The 24,890-nt window shown below is 40.7% G+C and overlaps 1 protein-coding gene across 2 annotated transcripts in view; it reads left to right on the top strand.

Annotated features, from left to right (window-relative positions):
• The window catches only part of map3k7 (mitogen-activated protein kinase kinase kinase 7), a 37,849-nt gene extending 14,153 nt beyond the window's left edge, over positions 1-23,696 (top strand). The window contains exons 11-18 of one of the 2 annotated variants that reach the window (XM_075459708.1): positions 6,094-6,224; positions 6,602-6,749; positions 7,379-7,459; positions 10,774-10,841; positions 13,779-13,878; positions 14,640-14,701; positions 15,003-15,118; positions 22,124-23,696. In XM_075459708.1, coding sequence (XP_075315823.1) covers positions 6,094-6,224; positions 6,602-6,749; positions 7,379-7,459; positions 10,774-10,841; positions 13,779-13,878; positions 14,640-14,701; positions 15,003-15,118; positions 22,124-22,304 — 887 coding nt within the window. In that variant the 3' untranslated portion in view covers positions 22,305-23,696. The remainder of the gene's footprint in view (positions 1-6,093; positions 6,225-6,601; positions 6,750-7,378; positions 7,460-10,773; positions 10,842-13,778; positions 13,879-14,639; positions 14,702-15,002; positions 15,119-22,123) is intronic. The other variant, XM_075459709.1, reaches the window with a different exon arrangement.
• Positions 23,697-24,890: the final 1,194 nt, after the last annotated feature.

Genomic DNA, 24,890 nt, shown 5'->3' with positions numbered 1-24,890 from the left:
GGAAAAACAGTATCCAATCATTGTGAACGGACCGTTCACAATGATTGGATACTGATGCCGTCTATCAAACTGCAATCTGCTCCTCCCTCCCCCTCCTTCCCCCTGTGCGCGTACCCTGCTCCGTGAACGAATTACGTGCCCAGGAGCTTGGCAGGAAGCTAAACTAGAGCCAGCTTGGCTAGCACCTAGCATTATTAAACGTATAGTTATCATATACTAAATACTAAATATGGCAGCGATCGATGCTTGCTGTCAGAACAGCGCTCGTGCACCTTCGTGCTCGTGCGCGTTCATGTACTCTAGAGGCGTGGCTTCGGGGGGAAAGTGAAGAAAAGGGTTGGGACTTTTTACCTGTGTATTTTCAAAATGCAGCTTCGCTGGACTCAAAATCCAGGATCTCCTACCCTGCCTTTAACTGGTATGTGTTTACAGATATATTACATGTTGCACCGTTATTTCACACTTTTTTGTTTGCTACAAAATTCCATATGTGTTCATGTGTTTGATGCCTTCAGTGAGAATCTACAATGTTAATAGTCAGGAAAATAAAGTAAAACCATTAAATGAGAAGGTGTGTCCAAACTTTTGGCTGGTAGTGTGTGTATATGTGTATATATATATATATATATACATCTATAACACTATGTGTCCATGGGAGAAGTAGAGAAAGTAAAAAAAAAAAAAAAAGGGTTAATAGCAACTCAATGCTTCAGAGCGAGTAGAAAGGCTGGAGTCTCTACAGCACCACAGGAAACTTTTCATGAAATGATTTCATCAAGCTGTCAGTAGCGTCGTGTTCTCTTCAGCACCATAAACCCAGTCTGCCAGCTTGGAAGCCTCCCTTTAGGTTTGTGAGAATCTTCTCCACTTCTTTGTGTTAATTAGATCACTCCTCACCTCCATTCATTTCAGTCCCCTGCTCTGCTGGCTTCAACCAGTCTGAGCCTGCTTCTCTCTCCTTTGTAAAGGAGATTATTGATCATAAGAAACCTTCAGGTTCCCCTTCAGATCCTATCCCCCTTTGCCTTTTTTAAGACGTTTTGCCTACTGTAAGGCCTTCTGTACGGCTATGTGGTGAGTAGCTGTCTCACCACGAGTGTCCCCAGGGTTTTTAAACACGCTGCAGAGCAACCACTGAATAATAAAAACCCGGTCCTGTGTTCAGGCCAACTTCAGGCCAATCTTCAAACCCCCGTTCCTTTCAAAAATCCTGGAGAAAGGTTCCTTTATTCAGCTCCAGTCGTTTTTAGACAGAAATTATATTCCAGAGGTGTTCCAGTCTGAATTTAAAAACTTTCACAGCACAGAATCTGCAATTTTAAGGGTTTTAGAAGTTCTTTTGTTAGTCTCAATATCTTCTACAGTGTGAAACATCAGTGGGATGCCCCAGGGGTCAATTGTTGGACTTTCGTTTCACTGTTACACAGACATTTGTCAAATTTATTTTCCCCTCAAGCAGAATGATTCTCACTCTGTCCAACTACTGTTGCAATGTCTAAGTGACATCAAAGCATGGATGGCTTTAAACTTTAGCTTTAACGACAAGAAAACCAAGGTCATATTGTTCTGTCCAGTTCACCGCCCCCCCCTCCAAACTTGCGTCTTTGACGCCATATGTGGAACCTACTGTTACCAGTCCGGTTGAAAATTGATTGGTACCTTAAAGGATAAGATCGTTTTTTTTACATTGGGCCCTTGATTTCACATTATAACATGATGTTCTACTCACCCCTGCTTGTTGTTGGTCATTTGGAGCTGTTCCGAAGATATTCGAGAGGCGTCTGGCTGCTCTCTTGAGATATTCGGCCATGAAACGGTTTCCTATGGGCAAGCTTATACAGGCACAAACTATGCTGTTTATAATTTATTAATTACTGTACACTAGCACTGATAACGTGGAGGTGCGTCGCTTACTTAAAAAAATCCGGGTTACTAATTTTGAATTTTAGCCGAATGAATAAATAGGCAGCAGGTCTGTGGGCTGTCTGTGGCAGTAGCACGAGGATGACGTCAGTAACATCCACTTTACGACAATAAAATCAAAATTACAATAACCCGTTTTTAAGTAAGCGACGCACCTCCACGTTATCAGTGCTAGTGTACAGTAATTAATAAATTATAAACAGCATAGTTTGTGCCTGTTTAAGCTTGCCCATAGGAAACCGTTTCATGGCCGAATATCTCAAGAGAGCAGCCAGACGCCTCGCGAATATCTTCGGAACAGCTCCAAATGTTCAACAACAAGCAGGGGTGAGTAGAACATCATGTTATAATGTGAAATTAAGGGCCCAATGTCAAAAAACCGGTCTTATCCTTTAAATTTGACAAACAGATGAGCTCTGGGTTTTAAAAAAAAAATTAAAAAAAAAACTGAGACGAATAGCTTAATTAAAGTCTGTTTTGTCAAGGCTGGACTTGGGAAAAGTGATCCATGCTTTTATTCATCTTGACTTGTTGGGGTCACCCAGGCTTTCCTCTCGTCTTCAGCTCATCCAGAATGCTGCTGCTCGCCTTTTAAAACAAACACATAGGCGGGAGTATACCACTCCCATCCTGGTCTCCCTTCTTTGGCTCCCAGTCCGTTACAGAATTGATTTTAAAATGATTTTATTTGTGTATAAATGTCCTCATGGCTTCTACCCTACTGATTTGCTTCAACCGTACATCCTTTTATAGTCTCTGAGATTAGCTGATCAGCTTCTCTTTGCTATTCCGGGAATGGGGCTGCGTCTCAGAGGGGATCCGGCTTTCAGGGTTCCAGCCCCAAAACTGTGGAACAGGTTGCCACTATATATGAGGCAGACCTGTTTTTAAATCTCATTTAAAGACGTCTGTTTTTCCTGGCGTTCAACACAGCATGAGTTTATCCTTTGTACTTTGTACGCAAGCTGTTGTGTTTGCGCCATTTGTTTTATTGTGCCTTTAATTTATTAATTTGTTTTAATTAATTTTTTTAATTATTATAGTTAGAACAACTGTTGTTATTTTTAAATGTGCTTTATAAATAAATTGGATTGTATCGTTGTAAAAGGCACACCAAAACAAAACAACGATTCTCTATTTATGGTCTTTGTTATAACATTACTAGAGAAATTGGCAATTTTTGCTCTTTGGCTTCCACTACAGTTGTAGGATGTAATGTCACTGTCGTCAAAACAAACATCCGTATACATGCACAGCTATACGGATGACTAGATTATTGTAAGCTTTTCATGATTTTAAACGCGCACATTGGCAACTTCATCAACGTGGCCAAGCAGAAACAAGAGAGACAATCACTTATTACTTACTGATAGTAACAATTCAAGCTAATACATCTGTCCTATCCGACCTTCTCTTTTAACTGTTCAGCCAAAAAAAAGACAATCTGTGTCTGATTCTAGTTCTGTCTTTTTTTTAGAAAAAACTTTGTATTGACAGCAGTGTTACCTTCTCCTCCCAACTTTATTTGTAAGTTGGGTTTTTTTTTCAGGTTTTTTTTGTTTGACCTGTTTTGTAATTCGCTGAAACTTATGTTTTGAAAAAATTCAACTTTGTCCAATGCAGTTATAGTCAGAACTTTTCACAGATGTTTCTTTTTATTCATTGTTTCTCATGCATTGTCCTCTTTGCGATTAAATATTTTTTTAGTCTCTGGTTTACTTTAAATCAATCAGCATTTATGTCAAACTGGACAGACACAAACATGAGCCCCTTAAACACATTGCACTGCTTCCCATTAATCTGGCAGCAACTTAACGTGTTGGAGTCATGTATGAATAACTCCACTGGTGCTTTTATGTAATGTTTTTATAAGGTCAGATGTAGTAAAATATCTCCATCACTTTAAAGGTAGGGTAGGAGATCCTGGATTTTGAGTCCAGCGAAGCTGCATTTTGAAAATACACAGGTAAAAAGTCCCAACCCTTTTCTTCACTTTCCCCCCGAAGGCACGCCTCTAGAGTACATGAACGCGCACGAGCACGAAGGTGCACGAGCGCTGTTCTGACAGCAAGCATCGATCGCTGCCGTATTTAGTATTTAGTATATGCTAACTATACGTTTAATAATGCTAGGTGCTAGCCAAGCTGGCTCTTGTTTAGCTTCCTGCCAAGCTTCATTCACGGAGCAGGGTACGCGCACAGGGGGAAGGAGGGGGAGGGAGGAGCAGATTGCAGTTTGATAGACGGCATCAGTATCCAATCATTGTGAACGGTCCGTTCAAAATGATTGGATACTGTTTTTCCTAGATTGTACGTTCTAGGGGCCACTAAAACTTTTCATTTTTGTGTCAAAACTTTTAATTAATTGGTTGCAATGAGGGTGTGAAGAGTATTTCAAGCAATATGTAAAAAAATGTTCCAGAAAAAGATCCCCTACCCCGCCTTTAATCCATCCATCAATTTTCTATACCCGCTTAACCCAACTCGGGGTCGCAGGTCCCAGCTGTCATTGGGTGAGGGTGGGGTACACCCTGGACAGTCATCACAGGGCCACACAGAGACAGAACAAGACAAACCACGCACACTCGCACTCACTCCAAGGGACCATTTAGAGTCGCCAATTAACCCAACATGCATGTTCTTTGGTGGTTAGGGGGAAGCTTGAGAGAAGCCACGCACATTCAGGAAGAACATGCAAACTCCTTACAGAAAGGCCTCAGCCAGGATTCAAACCAGGAACCAGCTCTTTAAAACTTTCAGTATGACTTAAGCGTTTAATTTAATTTGACATATTACCTGCTGCTCACAATGTTTACAAAAAAGAAAAGAAAAACAGCACTGGTCAAACTTTGCTGCAGCAAAGAATCTTTTTCACAGTATTTTATCTGTTCCCATTCACTCAGTGGGGTTACATGGCACTGTAAATAATTGGATTAATGGCTAAATTACAGTAAGACTGAGTTATTAAGTTCATGTATACACCTTAGTTTGACTAAAAATTGGATCGGATCGGGTTACTCGCAAGTCGGATTAAGACCCCGAGATAACTCGGTTGATAGTCACACTAAACGAGCGCTTCATCTTGCTCTGCGTTCTCCATCTTTCTCGAATGCCTGAGTTTGTTGTTGTTGGTGGTGAAGAGGTCAACCGTAAGTGGCTCTATTACCACTAGTTGAAATGGGTACAGCGCCACCTATCATACAGGGGTATGACATGCTTTGTGACAATGATTCGATTCATTCGTCCGCCATATATCCAAGGATAATTGCCCTTGCTCAAATAAGGAGCATAACCCAACTATAGCTATAATCGAATTAATCTCATCATGTAGGCCCACTGACTGTTGTTTTAACACAATGCTCTGTGTTAGCATGAATATAACTTACATGGTAAATTGACATGTTATGGGAAAGCTGTAAGTCTAGAAGGACTTAGTGTGATGATGCAGCTCATCTTCTGACAACCCGCTGCGATTGTCCAGATAAGGTGAAATAAGCATCACCTTTTCCTCAAGCTTATAATAATTTTACTACTTTTACAGTGTAATTAAACCTTCAGGAGTATAATACTGACTGTTCAACAAGCTATAGAAAACTGTGCACTATTATAGCCTTGTAGCCATTACATACCACACCCCTAGAACAGTCCAAACCCACAAGAATATAAGAGAAAAGTCTGAATTCAGTGTGTGAATGAATGCTATCTCCTAAACAAATTGATTAATGTATTCATGTCAACTATCTTGAATGAAAAGGGGTAAATATAGCATATGGTGTCAGGACTGATGTTATTCTGTCATCATGTTCACGCTGTTTTAAAGCGGAGGTTGGTCATCTTTAAATGTACATGCATAGCAAATTACAACTCGTTGATACTTTTTTCTTTTTTTTTTAAATCAGAAATCGCTTTGATGTCTTAGGTGTCTGAATCTTAATGATTAGTTGGTTGTTTTGGTGACAGCCGGGGTTTATAAAAATAGCCAGACATATATAGTTCTGGTAACTTTGTCATTCATTTCAAACTCATAGCACACATTTCCGGGTCAAAATGTCCATACTAGTTCTCTTTAGATGAATGTACTTTTTCCAATGTAGACAACAACAGATTCTGAACATTTAAAGAGTTCACCATAAAAAAATGAATCTATCAAACCTTCTTCATGAAATTCCAGGTTCATATGTGGACTATACCGGCACCAGCACAAGCAACAAAAGTGATGCAAATATGGAGCATAGTGATTCTCAAGGGAGCAACGACACCATAAAGATCACACCTCAGTTTGCACCTCATTTCAAGCCAAAGGTATGACCGTCAATATACAATATGATATCTTTGTCCTATGGCGCTGGCATTATTTTTGTTTCTGTGATTTTATTGGACTGAACATGGTCAGAGTAGTATTCAGAAACCAGAGCAAGGTAAGTCCATGCACTTTGAAAGCCTCTCGGAGCTTCGGAGCTGACCATGCATGTCACACACCATGTGACTGACGGAATCCCACATTTGTTTCTACCTCAGTTCTCTCTTGTATGCTAAAAAAAAAAACTGCTGGAATTAATGTTTTTAATTTTATTGTTATAATTACCATTTTAATATTTAGTGGCATAATTCTCATGATAGCCATTGAAGTTGGTGGCAGTTGAAACAGGTTTTAGTCAAAGTTTCCATTGTTCTAACAGGGAGACCCATTACGGACTCTGCCGTTGTCCAGAGGGGGGAGCGTTGAGAGCCTGCCGTCACGAACTCAGTGTTTGGCATCCTCTGACAGCAAAAGAATGAGTGCCGACTTGTCCGAGTTGGAGCCCAAGATGTCATTTGCACCTGCAGGTAATACCAGGCATCACACAGCACAAAAATACACATGAAAGTCGGGCAGTGATGCTTGATCTTCTTCTGTGATAAGAAAAATGACGCAGAGAAGACATCCACTGTTATTGCTGAAGCAGACCTTGTAGGAATCACGCCTCTTCAAATCCACAAGAGGCTGCACTACTGGAACCCAAGTGGTCTTTGCAGTTTCTGTGATTCCTCATTCAAAGATCGCTAAATGACCATGAACAGTCAGAACCTGCTATCCATCTTTTCCCTTCCTCAAAGGCTCGGACAGAATTAACAGCAGGGGCTCTCCTCATATAGATTTCCATGTAAATTTGAGCGTTTGTTTGGTTTAATTTAGTTGTTTGTACCGACTTTGATGCTGCTTTAACAACTAGTTTCTGTAATCCCCTGAGATGAGCGCACGCTGGTGTTTGTTTAATGAAATATAGTGCAGTGGCTGCCAGCAGTATTGTTCCACTGCTCCTGGAAATGACCTGATGCATGTTTGCCTTGCACGCACACTGTATGCTCTGCATGTATGTGACCCATATTTGCAGTCCTGCTGTGGGCTCACAGTCTGTCTTAGTCTGCATGCTTGTTGTGTACGCAGCTGTATGTGTGTATGTGTGTTTTTGCAGCACGCCCCCAGTATAAACGAGGTCACCGTAAAACTGCATCTTTTGGAACCATTCTGGATGTCCCCAAGATCGTCGTCACAGGTATCACTGGACCTCTGGTATTCCTGGTGATCAGGTGGAGCTGGAAAGAGCCTGTGGGTTGCTGTCATCTGGCATGGCTTTCTCCTGTGTGTCACTCCATACGACAATCCTCACAGAATATATAATCCCAGGTCCAAAAAGGTTGGGATGCTGAGTAAAACTCAAATAAATCCAAAATGCAATGATTTGTAGATCTAATAAACCAAAACTTTATGTACAATAGAACAGAAAACCTATCGAACATTCAGTGAGACATTTTACTATTTCTAGAAAAATCTAAACTCGTCTTAAATTGGATGGAGTCTGAGTGCTGGACTGGACTGTCTGCAATTCAGACTTTTCACCAATTGAATGAATTTTGAGCAATGCAAAAATGCAAAATATGGCAAAGATGACCTGGGACTGTTATATATATAGAACCCTTTATCAGACAATAATAGATCAACATTCTGTTTCCAGCTACTGGTTCCCAGATATTTACAAACTGTTTTAAAGAGATGGGGATGATACACACTTAAACATGGCCATGTCCAAACCTTTTTTTGAGATGTGTTGCTATCATCAAACTGAAGAGGAGTTTGAATATTTCATGAAACCATAAAATTTCTCACATTATCTTATGTGAAGGAAATATTGCTTCATGAGATTTTCCAATCATTACATCCTGTTTTTGATCAGGTTTTACAGAGCATCGGAGATGAGGTTGTAGACGTGTTCATTACTGTTTAATTCCTGAGATGGTGTAGTTGAGCTCAACGTGGAGTAACACACATCAGAGTTGCCTCCTGTCTCCTGGGTTTTCTGTGCTTTTTTCTTTTTTTTTATTGTTTATTTCTGTATTTTTAGTGTTTTAGTTGGCAAGAGCAGAGCATGAGTTCATATCCAAGCTTTCTCATCTGTTATCACCATTTAGACCCATTGTCAAGTATCTACTTCATTTTCCTCAGATTTGAATGCTGACTTTCAGTCACCTACTGTAAAATCAAATAGCTGGAAATGAACCCATTGCAAGAGCTCAGGAACACAGATGAGATAACTTTGCAAACTCAGAGCTCTGTCTTCTGCCATCTCCCTGGCTTGGCTGCAGCAGTGCACGGGTAGCAGAAGTAAATCGGCTCTAGTTTTTTTGCGTTTTAGCCTGTCCTTGGCTTTCATGCATAGAGGACTTTGAGATAGCATGGCTATTTTTTCCCTTCTCTTGCTCTCTTTACATCTATTAACTTTGAAAAAGTCATTTTGATTAATTTCCCTCACATTGAGGGTCAGCTATTATTACCAGCAGAGATATGGATGAGAGGAACGGGAACAGCTTTGAATGTCTGAAAAGGCTTCTATTTTGAGGACGCACTGAATTTGTCTGTTCATTCACAATTTTAATCCAGTGACTATCGGTCTCTGAGTGTGTGCTACTGGAGTAAAGGGCACCTGTCATTGCATGTGCATACAATGACATTGTGCCTTAATCACTGATGGCCAATGGCTGTGGGTGTTACAGTGGACAACATCTACAAATGTCACCAAAAACTGAAAATGTAAAGGATAATACTTCTGCTATGTTTATTATGAGGCTTAAAATGGATGTTGAATTAATATAAATATTTGGTCATTAAACAGTCATCATGTTGCTGCTGCTGTGGGCAGAAAATGACCTTGTGTATTGTTTTTAGTTGCAGCAGAGCTAAAGAAGTCTGATGAACACATCCCATTTATTCATCACTGAGGATGTGCAGTGCTGTCCATTATTTTTAGCAACTTGTGTAATATTCTTGTTTTTACAGTTGATTGTAGTGGCTCCAGAGCAATTCTTAGCACAGAATCCGCTGCCTTTGCCAGTTTGAGTTTCATTGAGTCACTAGCTGTGATGCTGATCCTTGTACAAATTAAAGATGAGATGAGTGCACCCACACCATCCCACGAAATGGTGGAGGCAAACTGGAATTCTGAAGACTAACGATGAAAGTGCACAATCCCCTGTGGTGCTCCTGTGCTGCTGACCAACTTCTCACACACAAACTTTCATTCTGAAAAACTGGTCGGTCTGTCCGTTCATCTTTTATGCAGGTGATTGTGTAGGAATCCTCATGGTTCACCAGAGAGGGAGTCACCATGAATGCGTTGAATGTGTTATCCTGAAAACTTCACATGCGACTCTCCAGCCCTGTTTTCATACTCGCCTTAAATATCCTGAACAGCAAATCAGTGAAAATGTGTTAAAAATTCCACAATTCAGTACAATATAGCTCTCAATCTTTTAACATTTTAAACAGCTATTGTTGTACCCCCCTGCTGGTCAGTAACAACTGACAAACTGGGGCTAAAACTCTACAAGTGGCATCCAGGTTTTCATGTGATTACGTCACCACGTAAAAATCTGAGGTGCTTTGTATTCTGCTGAGTGCTTGTTTGTTCACGTGTGTGGTTTCATTGTGCCTTGGGTAGTGCTTATAGTCAGCCAAGGTGAGCTAAACCTGTACATCCATGTTAGCTATGAACTGTGTTTGTTGTGAAACCCTCTGCTTTATAAATTCCTGCATGCAAAACTTGGAAAATTAACAATTCAAAAAAAAATACTTGCATCCACAACAAATCACTTCATCTTTCAAATTGCCTGATTTTTATTCAGGGTGGACTTATCTAATCTATCACACTTTTAATTGAAAACAATACATTGTCAAACAGAAGAGTCAGTGGTTAGTATGATGAGGCTTAACTATTTTCGCTGTCATTGTTTTTAGAGTTATACTGCATCAGCAGTGTGACTAATAAACCTTTTTTTTTTTCTTTTTTCCCAATCACGTGATGACTTGTGGATCTTAAAATGCACAGGTGTTAGCAATCATTTTTGAAACACTGAAAATTGTCGATTTATTAAGAATATGGATTTAGGATTCATGAACTTGCTTGCTAAAATGTAAAAATCTGTGACGTATCGGTCCCAATAATTATTCTGTCATTTTATTTGTAGTCTTTTATAAAAACTGTGGAGGAAGTAAGGGCTGCCATGACTTGTAAATACGTGAGTTAATGTCCTTTTCAGGCAAATTGAGCAGATATATCATCTTTTGACTGCAGTTACTTCAGCAGTGACCTGTGCCCTTTTCCCAAGCCAGTCACTCCATCGTGCATATTGAAAAAACAGAATTCAGTGCAGCTGTACCGTATGACTCTGTAGGCCTAATTTTCCCTAAAGTCATTAAAAAAAAAAAAAAAAAAAAAAAAACATCTACAGGAATCATTCCCCACCACTGCTACCCAAACCCCTCGGTGTCTCATTCCTTCTCCTATCTTTACTTGTCCCTTTACCCTGTTCACAGCCACGTGCGAGGCTCAGAGACGTCGGTCTGTACAGGATCTGTCGGGCATCGGAACAGAGTCCAGCCAGGTGAGACTCAGTCAAACACAAGAAGGAAATCACTGGAGCTTCTCTGTGTTGCTTTCTTGTAACATACAACTTAATGTCTTCCTTAAATTCCTTTTTTTTTACTTATCAGAGAGCAACTAGTTTTCATAGTTTTTAGTTTTTTTTTATCCACTTGAACCCCTTATTTTCCACTGTGCTTATTGGTAGCATGTCTATTCAACACAATGAGCTGCTGCATTTGTAATATCACGGTGTCTCTTGGATTTTCTGTCATACGGCACGGCACAGGGTAAAGCAGACTGTGGTCTTCTGCTGCTGCTGCACAGGCGTTGGTATTGGGGGAAGATTAGCACTTGTTCCGGGCTGTGTTTGTAACAGTTTGCATTCTCTGTGCTCAAACGGGTGGCGCTGCTTCAGGTGATGAAAAAGATTAGTGGTATTCCCTGACTTTGCAAATTATGTCGAGCACATGTTCCGACAGTGCACACTACTCTGTTTCGCGTCAGTCTTCAAAAAACCAAAATACCTCCACACCACCGAACATTTCGGGCCCTAATTATCGACAATGTCATCCCTTACGCCGTGGGCTGTGTCTTCCGTTGTTTCTTCCGAGGGAGCACTCATTTTCTTCTTTTATACGGCTGCAGCAGCACAAACAAACACGCCACGGCTAGCTGCTGGCATGGCTGTATTCCAGCCACATGATTGGTTCAGCGCAGCGCAACTCTCGTTGTCATTAACTTCGCATTGTCTGTCAACAGATGGACGAATCGAAAAGTATATCGACCATGTTTCATATCTCTCTCGAGGAAAAGTTGTTCCTCGATAGTTATCGTTCCATCGCCCAGGCCTAGGTATATTCATAGCCATTGTAGCATTAGTGTGGCAGACATTCACCTATTCAAAATTAGAACTGTTCATTTGGGATATGCCTGCAAAGTTCTTGGGACCCGAAGAACTACTTATACATAAGAAGTTTGGGTTGCTTTTGCTTGTTGGGGCTGCTGGAACTCAGGACGAGCAGTTGTTGAAAGTCAGTGGTTCACTTTGCTTCCTACATTGCTTTTGATGGGTGTAGCCTGTAACATTATAATAGACTAAGACATGCTAAATTGGATTAAGTGGGTATGAACAATAGGGGTGGGCGAAAAAAATCGATTCATGTACATATCGCAAATTTTTTTATGGGATGATTTTAAAAATCGATTTTTCTCCACTGAATCGATTATATTACGTCATATCCATGTCCAGAAAAACTTCATCAATTCGTTACATTAAGTTATGTTAAAACTAGCCCACATTTGTTCCGTGTGGACATTTCAATTAATTTTGTAACTGTAAACTTTAAAAAATGCTGTACATGTTAAGCACCTCTTTCTGTCTCAGTTGAAATAAATGTCAGCTGCTGGACTGACTGACACAGTGTGATGTGCGTTGTTTATGGGAATGACATTCATTCTAGAAGTTTATGATTCAACTTGTTTGTTTTTTAAGAAGGAAAAGAAAATTGCAATTACTGATTATATCGAATCGCAATACTTGTAGAATCGCAATTATCAAGAATCGTGATACAAATCAAATCAGCTCCTTAGAATCGTGATACAATCGAATCGGCTCCTTAGAATCGTGATACAATCGAATCGGCTCCTTAGAATCGTGATACAATCGAATCGTGACCAAAGCATATCGTCCCACCCCTAATGAACAATGGAAAGATGGATGCTTGTTACTGTAGTATTTCTCTTTATGGCTTTCATCTTAAATGATGGACTTCTTCAAGGGTTAGGGTGTTGTGGATTGGTTCCTCCTCTTAAGCTCGTTTGTTTTGTATGTTTTGGCTGAGTCCCATGCTGAAAGCATATCATACATTCTTTTTCAAAGCAAAAGTAAAAAATCAGTGGGGAGAAAGTGATAAAAGTAATGACGCATTTTAATAAGGAAACTCTGGAAATGTAGGCAGCAGTTTTGAAAGTCTTGTGTGACCTTTTCAGACTTGGAAATTAGAGGTATTTTTACCGTCCAGTCATTATCACAGGCTCAAAAATAATGGGATTGCGTCACTACTGTTGAAACAAGGATTGTTTTTCAAACTTTAATACAAATCCCTTGCAGCTTATCACTGCAGTGAGATTTTGTTCCGTGAGATGCTTTGCTACACCTTTAATCCTGTTGATTGTTGTCTTCAGGAAGTGAAAAGCATTCTCATTTGGGTTGAGGTCAGGTGACTGACTCTGCCAACTAAGATCATCCTATATATTTGCCTCAGGTAGCTCATTGTTTTGTCTCCTGTATTTTTGCACCAGTGGACTAAAGCTGAGCAGAGAGTACAGCTCTACACACTGCAGAATTCATCCTGCTATTTCTGTCTGTTAAACAGTTCTATCATTAATAAAATGACCTAGTTCCACTGACAGCCAGAGTCGATCTTCCAACTGCAAGATCAGCTTCAGACCTTTTATCTCCCTAATTTGTCATTAAATAGCAACAAAACTGGTCCCACCTGGCTATGGAACCATTTAACGAGTTAGTTTAAATTACTTTTGGGTCTGTTAAAATGGAGGGACCTTTGAAAATTTTTCATTTTGGTTAAAACTGTATTTTTGTCAAAACCCAAAGATTAAGCCTGAAAGTCTGCAGTGTGGCCATGAGTGATCGCCTTATATCAAATCCATTGTATTGGTTTACAAAAGTAAAATCATGAAAATAGTTTCTCCAAATCTTTATATTCCGGACAGTTGGCCATTTCCAACATCACTCTGACAGCTGGAACTAACTAAACTAACTGACAAATGACTCATTAAATTGGTAAAATTGTCTTTTTTTTTTTTTTTTTTTTTGGCACATCTCCATGATGTCCATGAACGTTTCTTTTGACATATATCCAGTGTACTTTTAAACATTGAGAAGCTGTGACTGGCTTCCCTGATGATTGTCTGTGGGTGTTTTTCTCTGCTGCAGGGAAGCAGAAACAGCAGCCGCTCCTCCAGTCCGAGTGTGAGGACGATGCAACCTGACAAGACCGGCGGCAGAGGCTACTTCTCCCCCGATGACCCCACAGGTACTCAGGGCTCCATTTCTTCTCCAGTCAGCTTCAGCAGCATGGTCCCAGGAATGAGAAAGGAAAAGGGCGCTGACATTAGAAATAATAAACTGTACCAATTATTTCAGAGAGTTGTGCTTGTCAGAAGATGTGGTCCAACACAACCTGCAGAATAGTGCAATGTCATGCCTTCACATTGTTATAATTCCAGGCTTGCCGCCTTGGAGCCAGCGGTCTGCTGGTAAATTTTAGTTCTCAGAGGATTGAGGATAAACACTCTACCACAGGCAGCAGGAAATAATTAAATCAACTTCTTTTATTGGCTTCTTTTATTTATGCTTAAAAAAAACGTTCAAACACTCCACTTTGGGTTCAAACAGATCACAAACCAGTTCATTTCATGCTCCTTTATTTCTCTGTTGTTGAGCTGTTTTACAGATACAATTCAAATGTGACTCAGAATCTGAAACATGTGAATGTATCAATGATATGGTTTGGATGTGCTGATGTCCTATTTGTTGCTTATCTGAGATGTGGGCACAAGGGGTCAGGAAGGATGTGGACCCTCGTGTGAGCACACATACTCGGAACTGTCCACTCATGATCAGAAAAGCCAGGAGTCACTATAGCAACCAATGTAAACGGGTCCAAAGATGTTTGTACTGTTGGTCAAGGGTTGCAGGACAGAGGAGAGGCCGTCTGGAAGTGTTTTCTGAGCGCTTGTTTTCCTGGGCAGTCAGACAACAACTTGCCCTTTATCTCTCTTTCTCTCTCCTTAGACACTAACGGCTCAGACAACTCCATTCCCATGGCTTATCTCACCTTGGATCACCAGCTGCAGGTATACCATCCAATCAGCTGCCAGCTCACAGAGCAAGATCACATATAACCTGTTCTGTTTGACGACTCGTTTCAGTTGAGTCAGTTGTAAGCTGTTTTGAGTTAAGTTTAACTCTGCCGCAGCTTAACTCTTTTCTCTGACAGTATCAACTCCTTCATGTTGGGATTACTGCTGAAAACATGTTACCTAACAGTGCCATGTTAAAATAAACACTATGCACACACACTAAACTCACAGGTGATATAACCACTGAGCAGACCGTTTCTGCTCAACTAAGACTTAATGGCTTGTGTGTTTTCAGCCCCTCGCTCCCTGTCCCAACTCCAAAGAGTCCATGGCTGTGTTTGAGCAACACTGCAAGATGGCCCAAGAATACCTGAAAGTTCAGACAGAGATTGCCCTGCTGATCCAGAGGAAGTAAGTGGAGCTGTTCTTGGGATTCCTACATTTTCATGTCAGACTTTTAAAATCCATCTTGGGAATGATTAATCCTAATTTTGGAATTTTAATTGAGAATTGAAATGAACAAAATTATTCATTTATTTATAAATTAGTCTTACAAAATATGCTAGACTACTCATTCAGGGCTATGATTCATAATATGATCAATAACTACAGCCAAAATAACCACACCAGTAAATCAACCGTTGAAATTAGTCATGCAGCAACAATAATCCCAAGCACAGCCGCAGATCTACAGCTGATTGGCTGAAAAAGGAAAGAATCCAGGTCTTGCAGTGTCCTGGTGGAAGTCCAAAACTCTGCTTTATTGAAATGTTTTGGTTGGATCTTACAGCAGTTGCCTACCAATCAGAAGGTTGGTGGTTCGACCGCCCGGCGTCCTCGGGCCATGTGCCGTAGCATACTTGGGAGAGACGCTGCTTACCGATGCGTCCATTGGTGTATGATTGTGTGTGAATTTGTAGCAGAAAGCACTGTGCAGCCTATGCTAAGACGTGGTGAATGTAGTGTGAATGTGCTTTGAGTGGTCAGCTAGACTAGAAAAGCACAATACAAGTGCAGTCCATTTACCATTTATGTACCTAATTTTAGGACTGGATAAGGATCAGTTTATTATTGTTATTTATTTATTTATTATTATTTCTAATCCTGATACGTGTAAAAAATAAAATAAACTACACAAAATATGGCCTTACCTGCAGAGTTTTAATCAGGCTGGTCTCGACTCCTTATGTGCCGGCTACTGATGAACGCACAGCTGCCCGTCAACTTGACTTTTGTTTCTTTATTACTTTGTGAATCTATTTCAAGGATGAGTACCTTTCAGTTGAGCTGCAGTTCCATTTAGTTATTGAACAAACAGGAAGTAATTGGATTGGATCGATGATTTAGAAAAACACCTTTTTCAAGCAGTGCCACAACCGGTATTACAGACGTAACAGTAATGCTGCTGATTCCGTGTTTTATTAGAGCACAAAGTTGGCTTTATTTTGATTTAAGAAACGTTCTGACTTTGGAAAAACAAGGAGTTTGTTTTTGTTTTATTACATAAAGAAATGATACTCAAATTTGGTAACTAGCTTACTATATTGTGCCATTATTTGGCCTACAGAGTTTAAAAAGACAGCTGTGTGTTGCAGATGTTTAACCTTAGAACTCTAACGTACATTTTTGTAACACCATTACTAACGTTGGGTGCATTTTACTTGCTATAATATACCCAAAATAATACTTCTCATCAAAATATATTCAAACACAACAATACACGGTAAATTGAAGTTCTCATCTTTTATTTCCAGCTGTACAAGAAATACATTTTCCTCAGAAAAGGTAAAAAAGGCAGCATGAAGCTACTCAAGGACCCATGCAACTGAGACAGCAGCAACAGTGAAAATCACCCAATGTTGGTGTTCTAGGGTTCAACACGCTTTTCAGGTTATTATAAGACGTGCTATCAGCATTTTCTAATTGTGGACCATTTAACATTTTGGGACGTACTTAAAGCCCATTGTACTACACAGAGCCCAAGGCCCTATTACAGCTTTGGAATGTTATGAATCATATGCTGTGGCCCAGTTAAGAAAAGAGTGGTTCTTTTGTAACACTCGATTTAATTGTTCATCATCCCTGTCATGGCAGTTGGGGAGTTGTTACACATACTTAACATTACAGAAATATTAAGTACACCTACAAAAAATCCTCTTGGAAGAATCCTGTAAAACTAACAGGAACTTGCTAATTCCAGATATTGTATTCTAACTATCTTTTTCTTTGCAAATATCGGGTCGATCCAATTAAATTTAATCTAAAGTAAACAGGCGTGCAGTGTTAAAGTGGAAAGAATTGTTTCCATTCCCTGTGCCTGTAAAGGTATGGCGAAGATTTGATGATTGGCCATGAAGAAGGAAGCTCAGTCATTTTCAGATATGAACAGCAATGCATATGTATTGATGTACTTATTTAAACCTCTTGACATCATCCACTTCAGACTTGATCTCGAGATGCTTCCTTAAGCATTGACACTGACATCTTACAGAAGAAGAATCGCCACTTGCATGGCACTGCTGGCTTGGCAAACACTAACGTCTCCTTGGAGCGGTGCCAAAGCCAACTTGGTCAGCAGATGCTTAAGCTTAAAGGCTGATTTATGGTCGCCTATGGAGAGCTCTCTGCATCTACAGAGACCCTCCCGGAGACGCTCTTCGTCGCTTGCGTGCGTTGGACAAAATTCCTGTCTATCCATCGAGGCAACGGAGACTCGCGGAGACCGCAAGGGTTGTGATTGGTCGGCTAACGACATCATTTTCGGAATCACTTTTCCGGTTTAGCGCCTTCCTCTCACAACAACAACACCGCCATTTTTGAAACAGTTTACTGTGTGCCAGTCAACATTTGGTCAAAATTATTTGCATTTCAAAATCAACAAGCTCTGACTCCAACAACAGTATTTCTCTCTTGGTCGCCATCGTTCACTGTGAGGAGTGGAACGGAGCCGGTAGGCAAACAATCAATCAACGACTTTCACGATAGACGTCGCGAGATTGGGTCGTCTAACATAGCGACGCCTACTGATCGGGAGGTGAATTGCCTTTCGTAAGCATACTGAGGCCTTAAAGGGGACATATTATGCAAAAATAACTTTTCTTCTGCTCTTGGGGGCATATAATAGGGTGTCTAACCAACAAATGTAAAATTCTAGCATTGTTTTCAGTTTCCCTTTGTTTGAAAGTTCCTCATTTCACGGGCCGTTCCAATTTTCATTTCAAAAGTAAGTCACTCCACCTTCTCTGCTAAGGCTCCACCTCTGAGCTCCACGCTGCTAGACCAATGAATCCAGCTGGCTTTGAAATGTTCTGTTGTCAGCTGTACTGAGCCTTAGAGTCCAGTGGGAAAAGTACATTGAACGATACTGTTCTAGCAAGATTTAGCTAAAGACTGTATGTGCAGCAACCACTTTTTACCGAACAACTTGGTCCGGTACAAAGCTGCACTGTAGACACTGAGCCACAAAGGAATTAGTTCCAACTCTGTGCCTGAACTTCAGATGAGGGAGTTGCAAGTGTCTTAGAGAGTGTCTTATATTTTCATTTAGCATCAGCTAACGCTAACGACTTTGGCAACGAAGTTAGACCAACTTCTAAGAGGTTTTTGCTGTTACTTTTCAAAAGATTAACATTATTGTTGCCACATTTCTTGAACTAAATGCTTTGCAGTTTTATAGATTATGTTTTGTACTTCGGACCACCCACAGCTGTGTGGGAAAGGTGTGTCTTCAACACAACACTGGTCCTCTCGTCACACTCGTTGCCACACTGAGCGCCATGTTTTGCTCTCTGTGTGTTAATATCACATTATCGCCATGTTTCTGATAAAGATGTAGGTGTCCAAGTACAGTGGTCAATAGGGTAACTATCTATATCTATAAAATGAGCTGGAGTGTTTTTTGGTGTTACTGCATTACATTACACAATGGATGCCCAGGTTTTGATGGCAGGTTACGTATGCAAACACATTGTATAGCCATCATTGAGAAGTGTTGAAACCGATCTAATTCCACAGTTTTGTCAGAGGCAGTCGTGTTCTGTTTGGAAGCTTTCTTCATGCCATTTACTTTGAGCAGGTCGGCCCGGCTGGGTCAGCTGAGTGATGGTGGTGGGTTGGGTGCGCAGGTAGAGGAACTGTTGAGCACTTGCAGAGTCTCCACCTCAAAAACAAACTGTTAACAAAGAGGTGTCAAAACATAGCTGAGACAGAGAGCCACTGTGCTCAAACTAACAGGTATTTTGACCATGCATCTCCAAAAGAATTTAAATTGTTAAAAAGGCAACATATGTCACCTTGAATTGTTGTGACTTTTCACTCAATGATTTAATAATGAATACTTACGTCACCTATCAACTAGAAAGTTGTTACAACTCACACATACATGATCCAGTTACGTTTCCACTTCACAAGCATGACCAGTGACCCACCCTAAAACATCTGCAGGCCACGATTGAGGAAACAACGGTGTTAGCAGTACCTGGTGGTAACAAGTACAGACATGTTTTACACGATGATTCACAGCTGGCAGCCTATTAACCTCAGTTACTTCAGGGTATGGCTGATGCCTCATTGCTAAAACTGAGTTTTGAACAGTGTGGCTCTGTTGATGTGGCAAAAGTCAGCTATGATACAGAAAGTTGTTGTAGCTCACACATACGTGGCCCAATCAGTGGCAGCCTTCACATGCATAATCCATGATTTCTATTGCAAACCATCTGCTGAACTAATTTACTGGAAAAAGAAGTGCGACAGTGTGTGTGTGCACGTGGAGGTGAGCTGTATATCCCTCCACCATATCAACTGGCACTGGAGTTACCATAATGTTGAAACCAATTTCCTCACTGGTGTTTTACAACTGCTGAACATAATCTACTGACGTATCTATGCAACTTTAAGTGAATGATTGAAATTAAAATTTTGGGACAATAAATGAATGATTATATACTATGATTTTGTGTAGGCTGCAAACAATAATTATATTATCTTCCTGCATTGGTTCAGAATCATTCACATCAAGGTGCTTTTTAAATTGGTCTGGGCGAGTTAAATCGTTATTAATGCGTTAACTTGTTAAGTATTTAAAGCCGATAAATATTTTATCGCACATTAACGCGGGTTTTATTATTGTAAAAGTCTGCTGCTCACAGGCTTTTGTTTTGTAAAAGTCTGTAGCTGTCTGCTGCGGAACCGGAAAAGAAAGTAATCGGCGGATCCACCAAACACGGAGAAGGGTACGGAACTTTTACTCGGCCATTTTCATTTTAAAGTTCTTCCAGACGGCGGAGTCGACAGAACCAAAGTCATCTGTAAACTCTGCCAAGTTGAAATGTCTTCTCAGCGTAGTAGTTCCAGTCTAAAATATCACTTAAAGGCAAAACACACAACTGATAGCAGCAAGTCATTCAAGGAAACAGACAGTGGAGCGAGGCTTCTACATGAAAACTACAGAAAGATGCTGATGTTAAAAGTGTGTTTGCACAACAAATGTTATGGCACTTTCATTCATATGGGAGCACATTTAAAATAAAACTAAATGCTAAAAGCTATACACCACTTTTGGATTTAATCGTGATTAATCAGGGAAATTGTGTGATTAATTAGATTAAATATTTTAATCGTTGCCCAGCCCTATTTTTAAAATCAAGAGTTTTCCACACCTACAGAGTACTGTGACCAGCACTGGACAGAGCATTACTGCAACACTTCTACCACCACTGAAACCGCACGATAGCCGGCTGCAGATGTCGTATTTGTGTTGCATGGGGTGGTTCCAGTCTGGCTGCACAGTGGTGGGGTGGTTTGCAAGGTCCCCAGCAGAAAGGTTCCTGGTTCGAATCTCAATCGGGGCCATTCTGTGTGGAGTTGGCATGTTCTCCTCATGCAGGTGTGGGTTTCTTTGGATACTCTGGCTTCCACTCAGTTGATTGGTGATTCTAAATTGACCTAACCACAGTAACTTGAAGTTAAAGTTGAACTTGATTGGATAAAGCTGGTATAGAAAAGGGATGGATGGTTCGATTTCACTGCACGATGTGACACTCCAGACTATTATATTAGTGGAGAAGCTAGAAACAAACTTGACAAATGAGTCTGGCATAGATGCCGAACACAGGCAGGTAAGATTGAATTATTATTTTTGATAGATAGTCCATAAGCTGGGCAGTACCAGTATTACTAATCAACATACTCCAGTATGTTTCAGCACAACCTTGCTTGTGGGAGGACTCCGGTTCAGGAAGTGTGTTTTAGATTAGTTACTTTGGCTAAACTTGTTTGCCCCAAAGCATTTACAATTAATATAATACGATGAATGAACTTGAGGCTGGAAGACCAAATCTTACATGATGGTGATTAGATATTAGGTGACCATCTGGAAGTCAGAGAACAGCTGGGGCGGTTGGGAATGTCATTACTATTGAAAGTGTATAAAAAAAGAAACCAAATTTTCACCAGTGGCAGTGAGGATAATGTGAGATCAGAGGGTCACCAAAGTTTTTAAAGTTCATCTTTAGAACATGAATGCCATGACAATCAATCTGTTTGTAGTTGGTGATGTGTTGCCATCTGGAGTCAAATTGTGGAAAGACTGACACAATGAAAACAGTAATTGATAATTGATAGGTGAGCTGACAGATTATACGTTGATCAATAAGTTTGATCAAAAAGTTTAAGCAAATATTACGTTTACTAAAGATCATTTTATTGGGAGATCTTTGAACCTTCTAAACAGCTTTGTACAGAGGTCGTACTTTGAAAATATCGGTGCTATGGTGGAGCATACTGCACTCAACATTTGTTTGGTTGTGTATTCCCAGTCTCTTTTTGCCTTCTGTCTGTCTGAAAACTTTTTTAGAATTACAAAAATAGTTTTTACTGTTATTGTTACTGCCCTTCACTCTGTAGCACCATCTGTCGTCTTAAGCAGGCTAGAGAGTGAGCAGTGATTCCAAAGACAAAGCAGTCAATCGGAAATAAACTGTTACCAGTGTGAAACTATTAGAAAATCAGCAGCATTATACTGTGGGAAGGTGCTATTTTGCAGAATTGGGTGAATGCTGTTGGGTCCAAATGATTTTGGATTGCTGGACCTTGACTAGGAGCAACCCTCACATTGGTTTCAATGTAAAAAAAATACCTATATGCTTGTTCTGCTTGAAGGTTTGATAATGTGCTGAAGTAATGAATGACTATATGAAATCAAGAGATCAAAAATGAATTCCAGTGTTAGCTCATAGTTAAAACTTTTAGTTCTAGGTCACCGGACAATTTTCGTATCCTTACCAGTCTGATCAAAAAGCCTTTTTTTTTTCTTTTCTTTTTTTTCAAATGATGAGCCGTGTGGAGCTGGCGCCATCAGCCTGTAAATGAAAGGGACTGAAAACATACTTAACCTGGTTTCCCCTCCTGTCTGTGCAGGAATGAGCTCATCGCTGAACTGGACCAAGACGAGAAGGACCAGCAGAACACATCACGTCTGGTGCAGGAGCACAAAAAACTGCTGGAGGAGAACAAGAGTTTGTCCACATACTACCAGAAGTGCAAAAAACAGCTGGAGTTGATCCGGGTGCAGCAACAGAAGAGACAGGGCACATCATGATGAGACGGAGACATCCAAAGTGCTACTACTACCCCCTCCTTTTGAGCACCCCCCCAATCTTCCTCTCTCCTGAACTGTAACACTATTCACTCTGCTTCCCAACACACACACACACACACACACACACACACACATGTCCATCTCTGTAAAGAGACCTGCATCCTACTGTGTCCTGCATGTTGCACCGTAGACCCAGCAGGAAGCCCTCTGTACATACCTTTGCACATCCTCACAGTGTGACCAAACAGTCGCTGCTTTCCCATCCTGATGAGCCCAGACGCTGTGGCTGTGCTTTAGGATGGACCCAGCACGCTGGCAGCCTGAGGCGTGCAGGTTGTAGGTTTCTGTGTTTGCTCTCAGGGCCTCGGGGCTCGTCAGTGTGTGCTCGCAGGCCTCAGCGACCGGCAGCCACGTCGTACTCCTCAGAATGTGAAAACCAAGACGAAGGCTTCTCGGCTAAACGTGCGAGACGTCTGCAAAATGACGAGAAGCGACGAGGATGTCCGAGACTGCAGTGCGCGCATGGGATCCTTGTTATGCAGAGCACACCTTCCCTCCTTGAAATCAATGTATTTATCTCTAACCTCTCCCTCTTCTAATCACAAGCCCGAACCTCACAGACCTCTGGTCAGATGTTACAGCAGAGTAAAGAGCATCGGGTTTGTTTTAGTGATCTGTTCCTCATCCTCTACCAGCTTCCAGAGAAAAACACGAGGAGCCGGGATCCCCTTATTGTTTGACCTCACCATTGTTTTTGTGTGTCAATGTTTTTTTTGTACTTTTTATTGAGTAGTTCACCTGGTATGATAGCTTTTGTGTTGTTTTTTTGCATTAGGATATATTTTCTCTGGTCTGGAAACGCCCCTGCGGACAAAAAGAAAGAGGCTTCACCTCACCGTACAGTATCGAGTTTGTTTTTAGTTCACATGTTGCCTTAGAATTTGCCTGCATTTAAGTGATTGTTTTATGTGACATCTAGTAGGGATGAAGAGTAAAAAGATCTTTTTAATGTACTGGACATGATTGAAATACTTTCTGGAGAGGAAAAAGTATGTCAGTAAGCTGATAATATAAATATTTCCCACACACTCTACATCAAGGACTACAACATGTACTTTTTACTTCTTGTCGTCTCATTTCTCATGAGTACTTTTGCACATTAACCTAGTTTAGTCTGGCCATGTAGATAATATTATTTCTATTTAAGCTATTCAGTTTTAAAAAGCGAAAGACTTGATGAGTCTTAATTTTTTAAACTCACCAGTCCCCCTCATAAGTTTTTGATCTACCACACCCCCCCCGCTGTGTAAGCAGAGTTTCCTGTTATAGGAGTAGGAGGTACAGTATGACGATGAGCAAGGCATGATAAAATAAACAAAATGGTGCAAAGACTGTGTCAGATGCATGTTCATTGATTCCTGCTTTTCCAAATGATCACTTCCTTGTGTGGTATGGAACTAATGAGTTCTGCTTCAGAAGCGCTGATGATCCACATGAGAAATGTTTTAAGGTTCTGTTTTTAGCATGAGCTAGAGATACCCAAGCGGCTTCACCAATCCCATCCCTGGATTAGCGTTTAAACGAGATTGTTGTTACAGTGTGATATCTGGATCTGGGCCCAGGTATTAGATCCGTTGATCTACTCATTCTCACCAGACCTTTAACATCGTGTTCCCTGTCATCAGCGTGCATCATGGAACTGTGTTGGAAAGGATGGCTGGGTTTTGGAGGCTGACCTACAGCGTAACAATAGGAGGTTTTCTCAGGCTTATTGCTACGCAGATTTTTAACAGGTTCAATCATTCAAACCGGTGCAGTTACTACCATATTATTACCACCTACTCCTCTCATGATGATAAAAAATGTATAAACAGATTGACTCGGCAAAGTAAGGAAATGTGCAACTTGCATAAAAAAGAAGTTTAACACATTAACTCATAACAGGTTCAGCCGTTGCGCTCCCAAAAAAACAGGTGATGAATGAACCTTTTTCTTATCAGTTTCGGTCACAGAGTCATGCTCATAAATTAATTTTAAGCCTTTGCTGGATGAGACCAATCATGTAAAATGATGGTAAACGCCTATAACACCTGCTGGTCCTGTCTATCTGATGTGGACAGGAATGTAAAACTGTAGGTATTTGAAGTATTCCCGGCTGGGGCCTTTCTGTGTGGAGTCTGCATGTTCTCCCCGTGTATGCGTGGGTTCTCTCCAGGTACTCCGGCTTCCTCCCATCGTCCAAAAACATGCATATTAGGTTCACCAAAATTGTCCCTAAGAGTGAGTGTGGATCCTGCAATGGTGACCTGTCCACGTTGCCCCAAAGTGACAACTGTTAGCCAATGGTAGCTGGAAGAGGCTCTCCCCACCTGCCACTCTGTGACCCTCATTTGGGTTAAGTGGGTTAAGAAAAAGGATGGATAGATACGATTTACATAAAACCTGGAATTCCATTTTTATGGAGTGATATTACTACTTTAATGAGAGTAAAGGCTCTCTTCACCACTACTGAGGGGACCTAGTTTGGTCATCCAAGCATAGTAAACAGGTTTTCGACGTGCTTATTTGTTTGAACTGAGTGATGCA

This window comes from Odontesthes bonariensis, chromosome 24, assembly GCF_027942865.1.
Source record: "Odontesthes bonariensis isolate fOdoBon6 chromosome 24, fOdoBon6.hap1, whole genome shotgun sequence".
Classification (NCBI taxonomy): domain Eukaryota; kingdom Metazoa; phylum Chordata; class Actinopteri; order Atheriniformes; family Atherinopsidae; genus Odontesthes; species Odontesthes bonariensis.
This window is presented reverse-complemented; position numbering and strand designations above follow the sequence as displayed.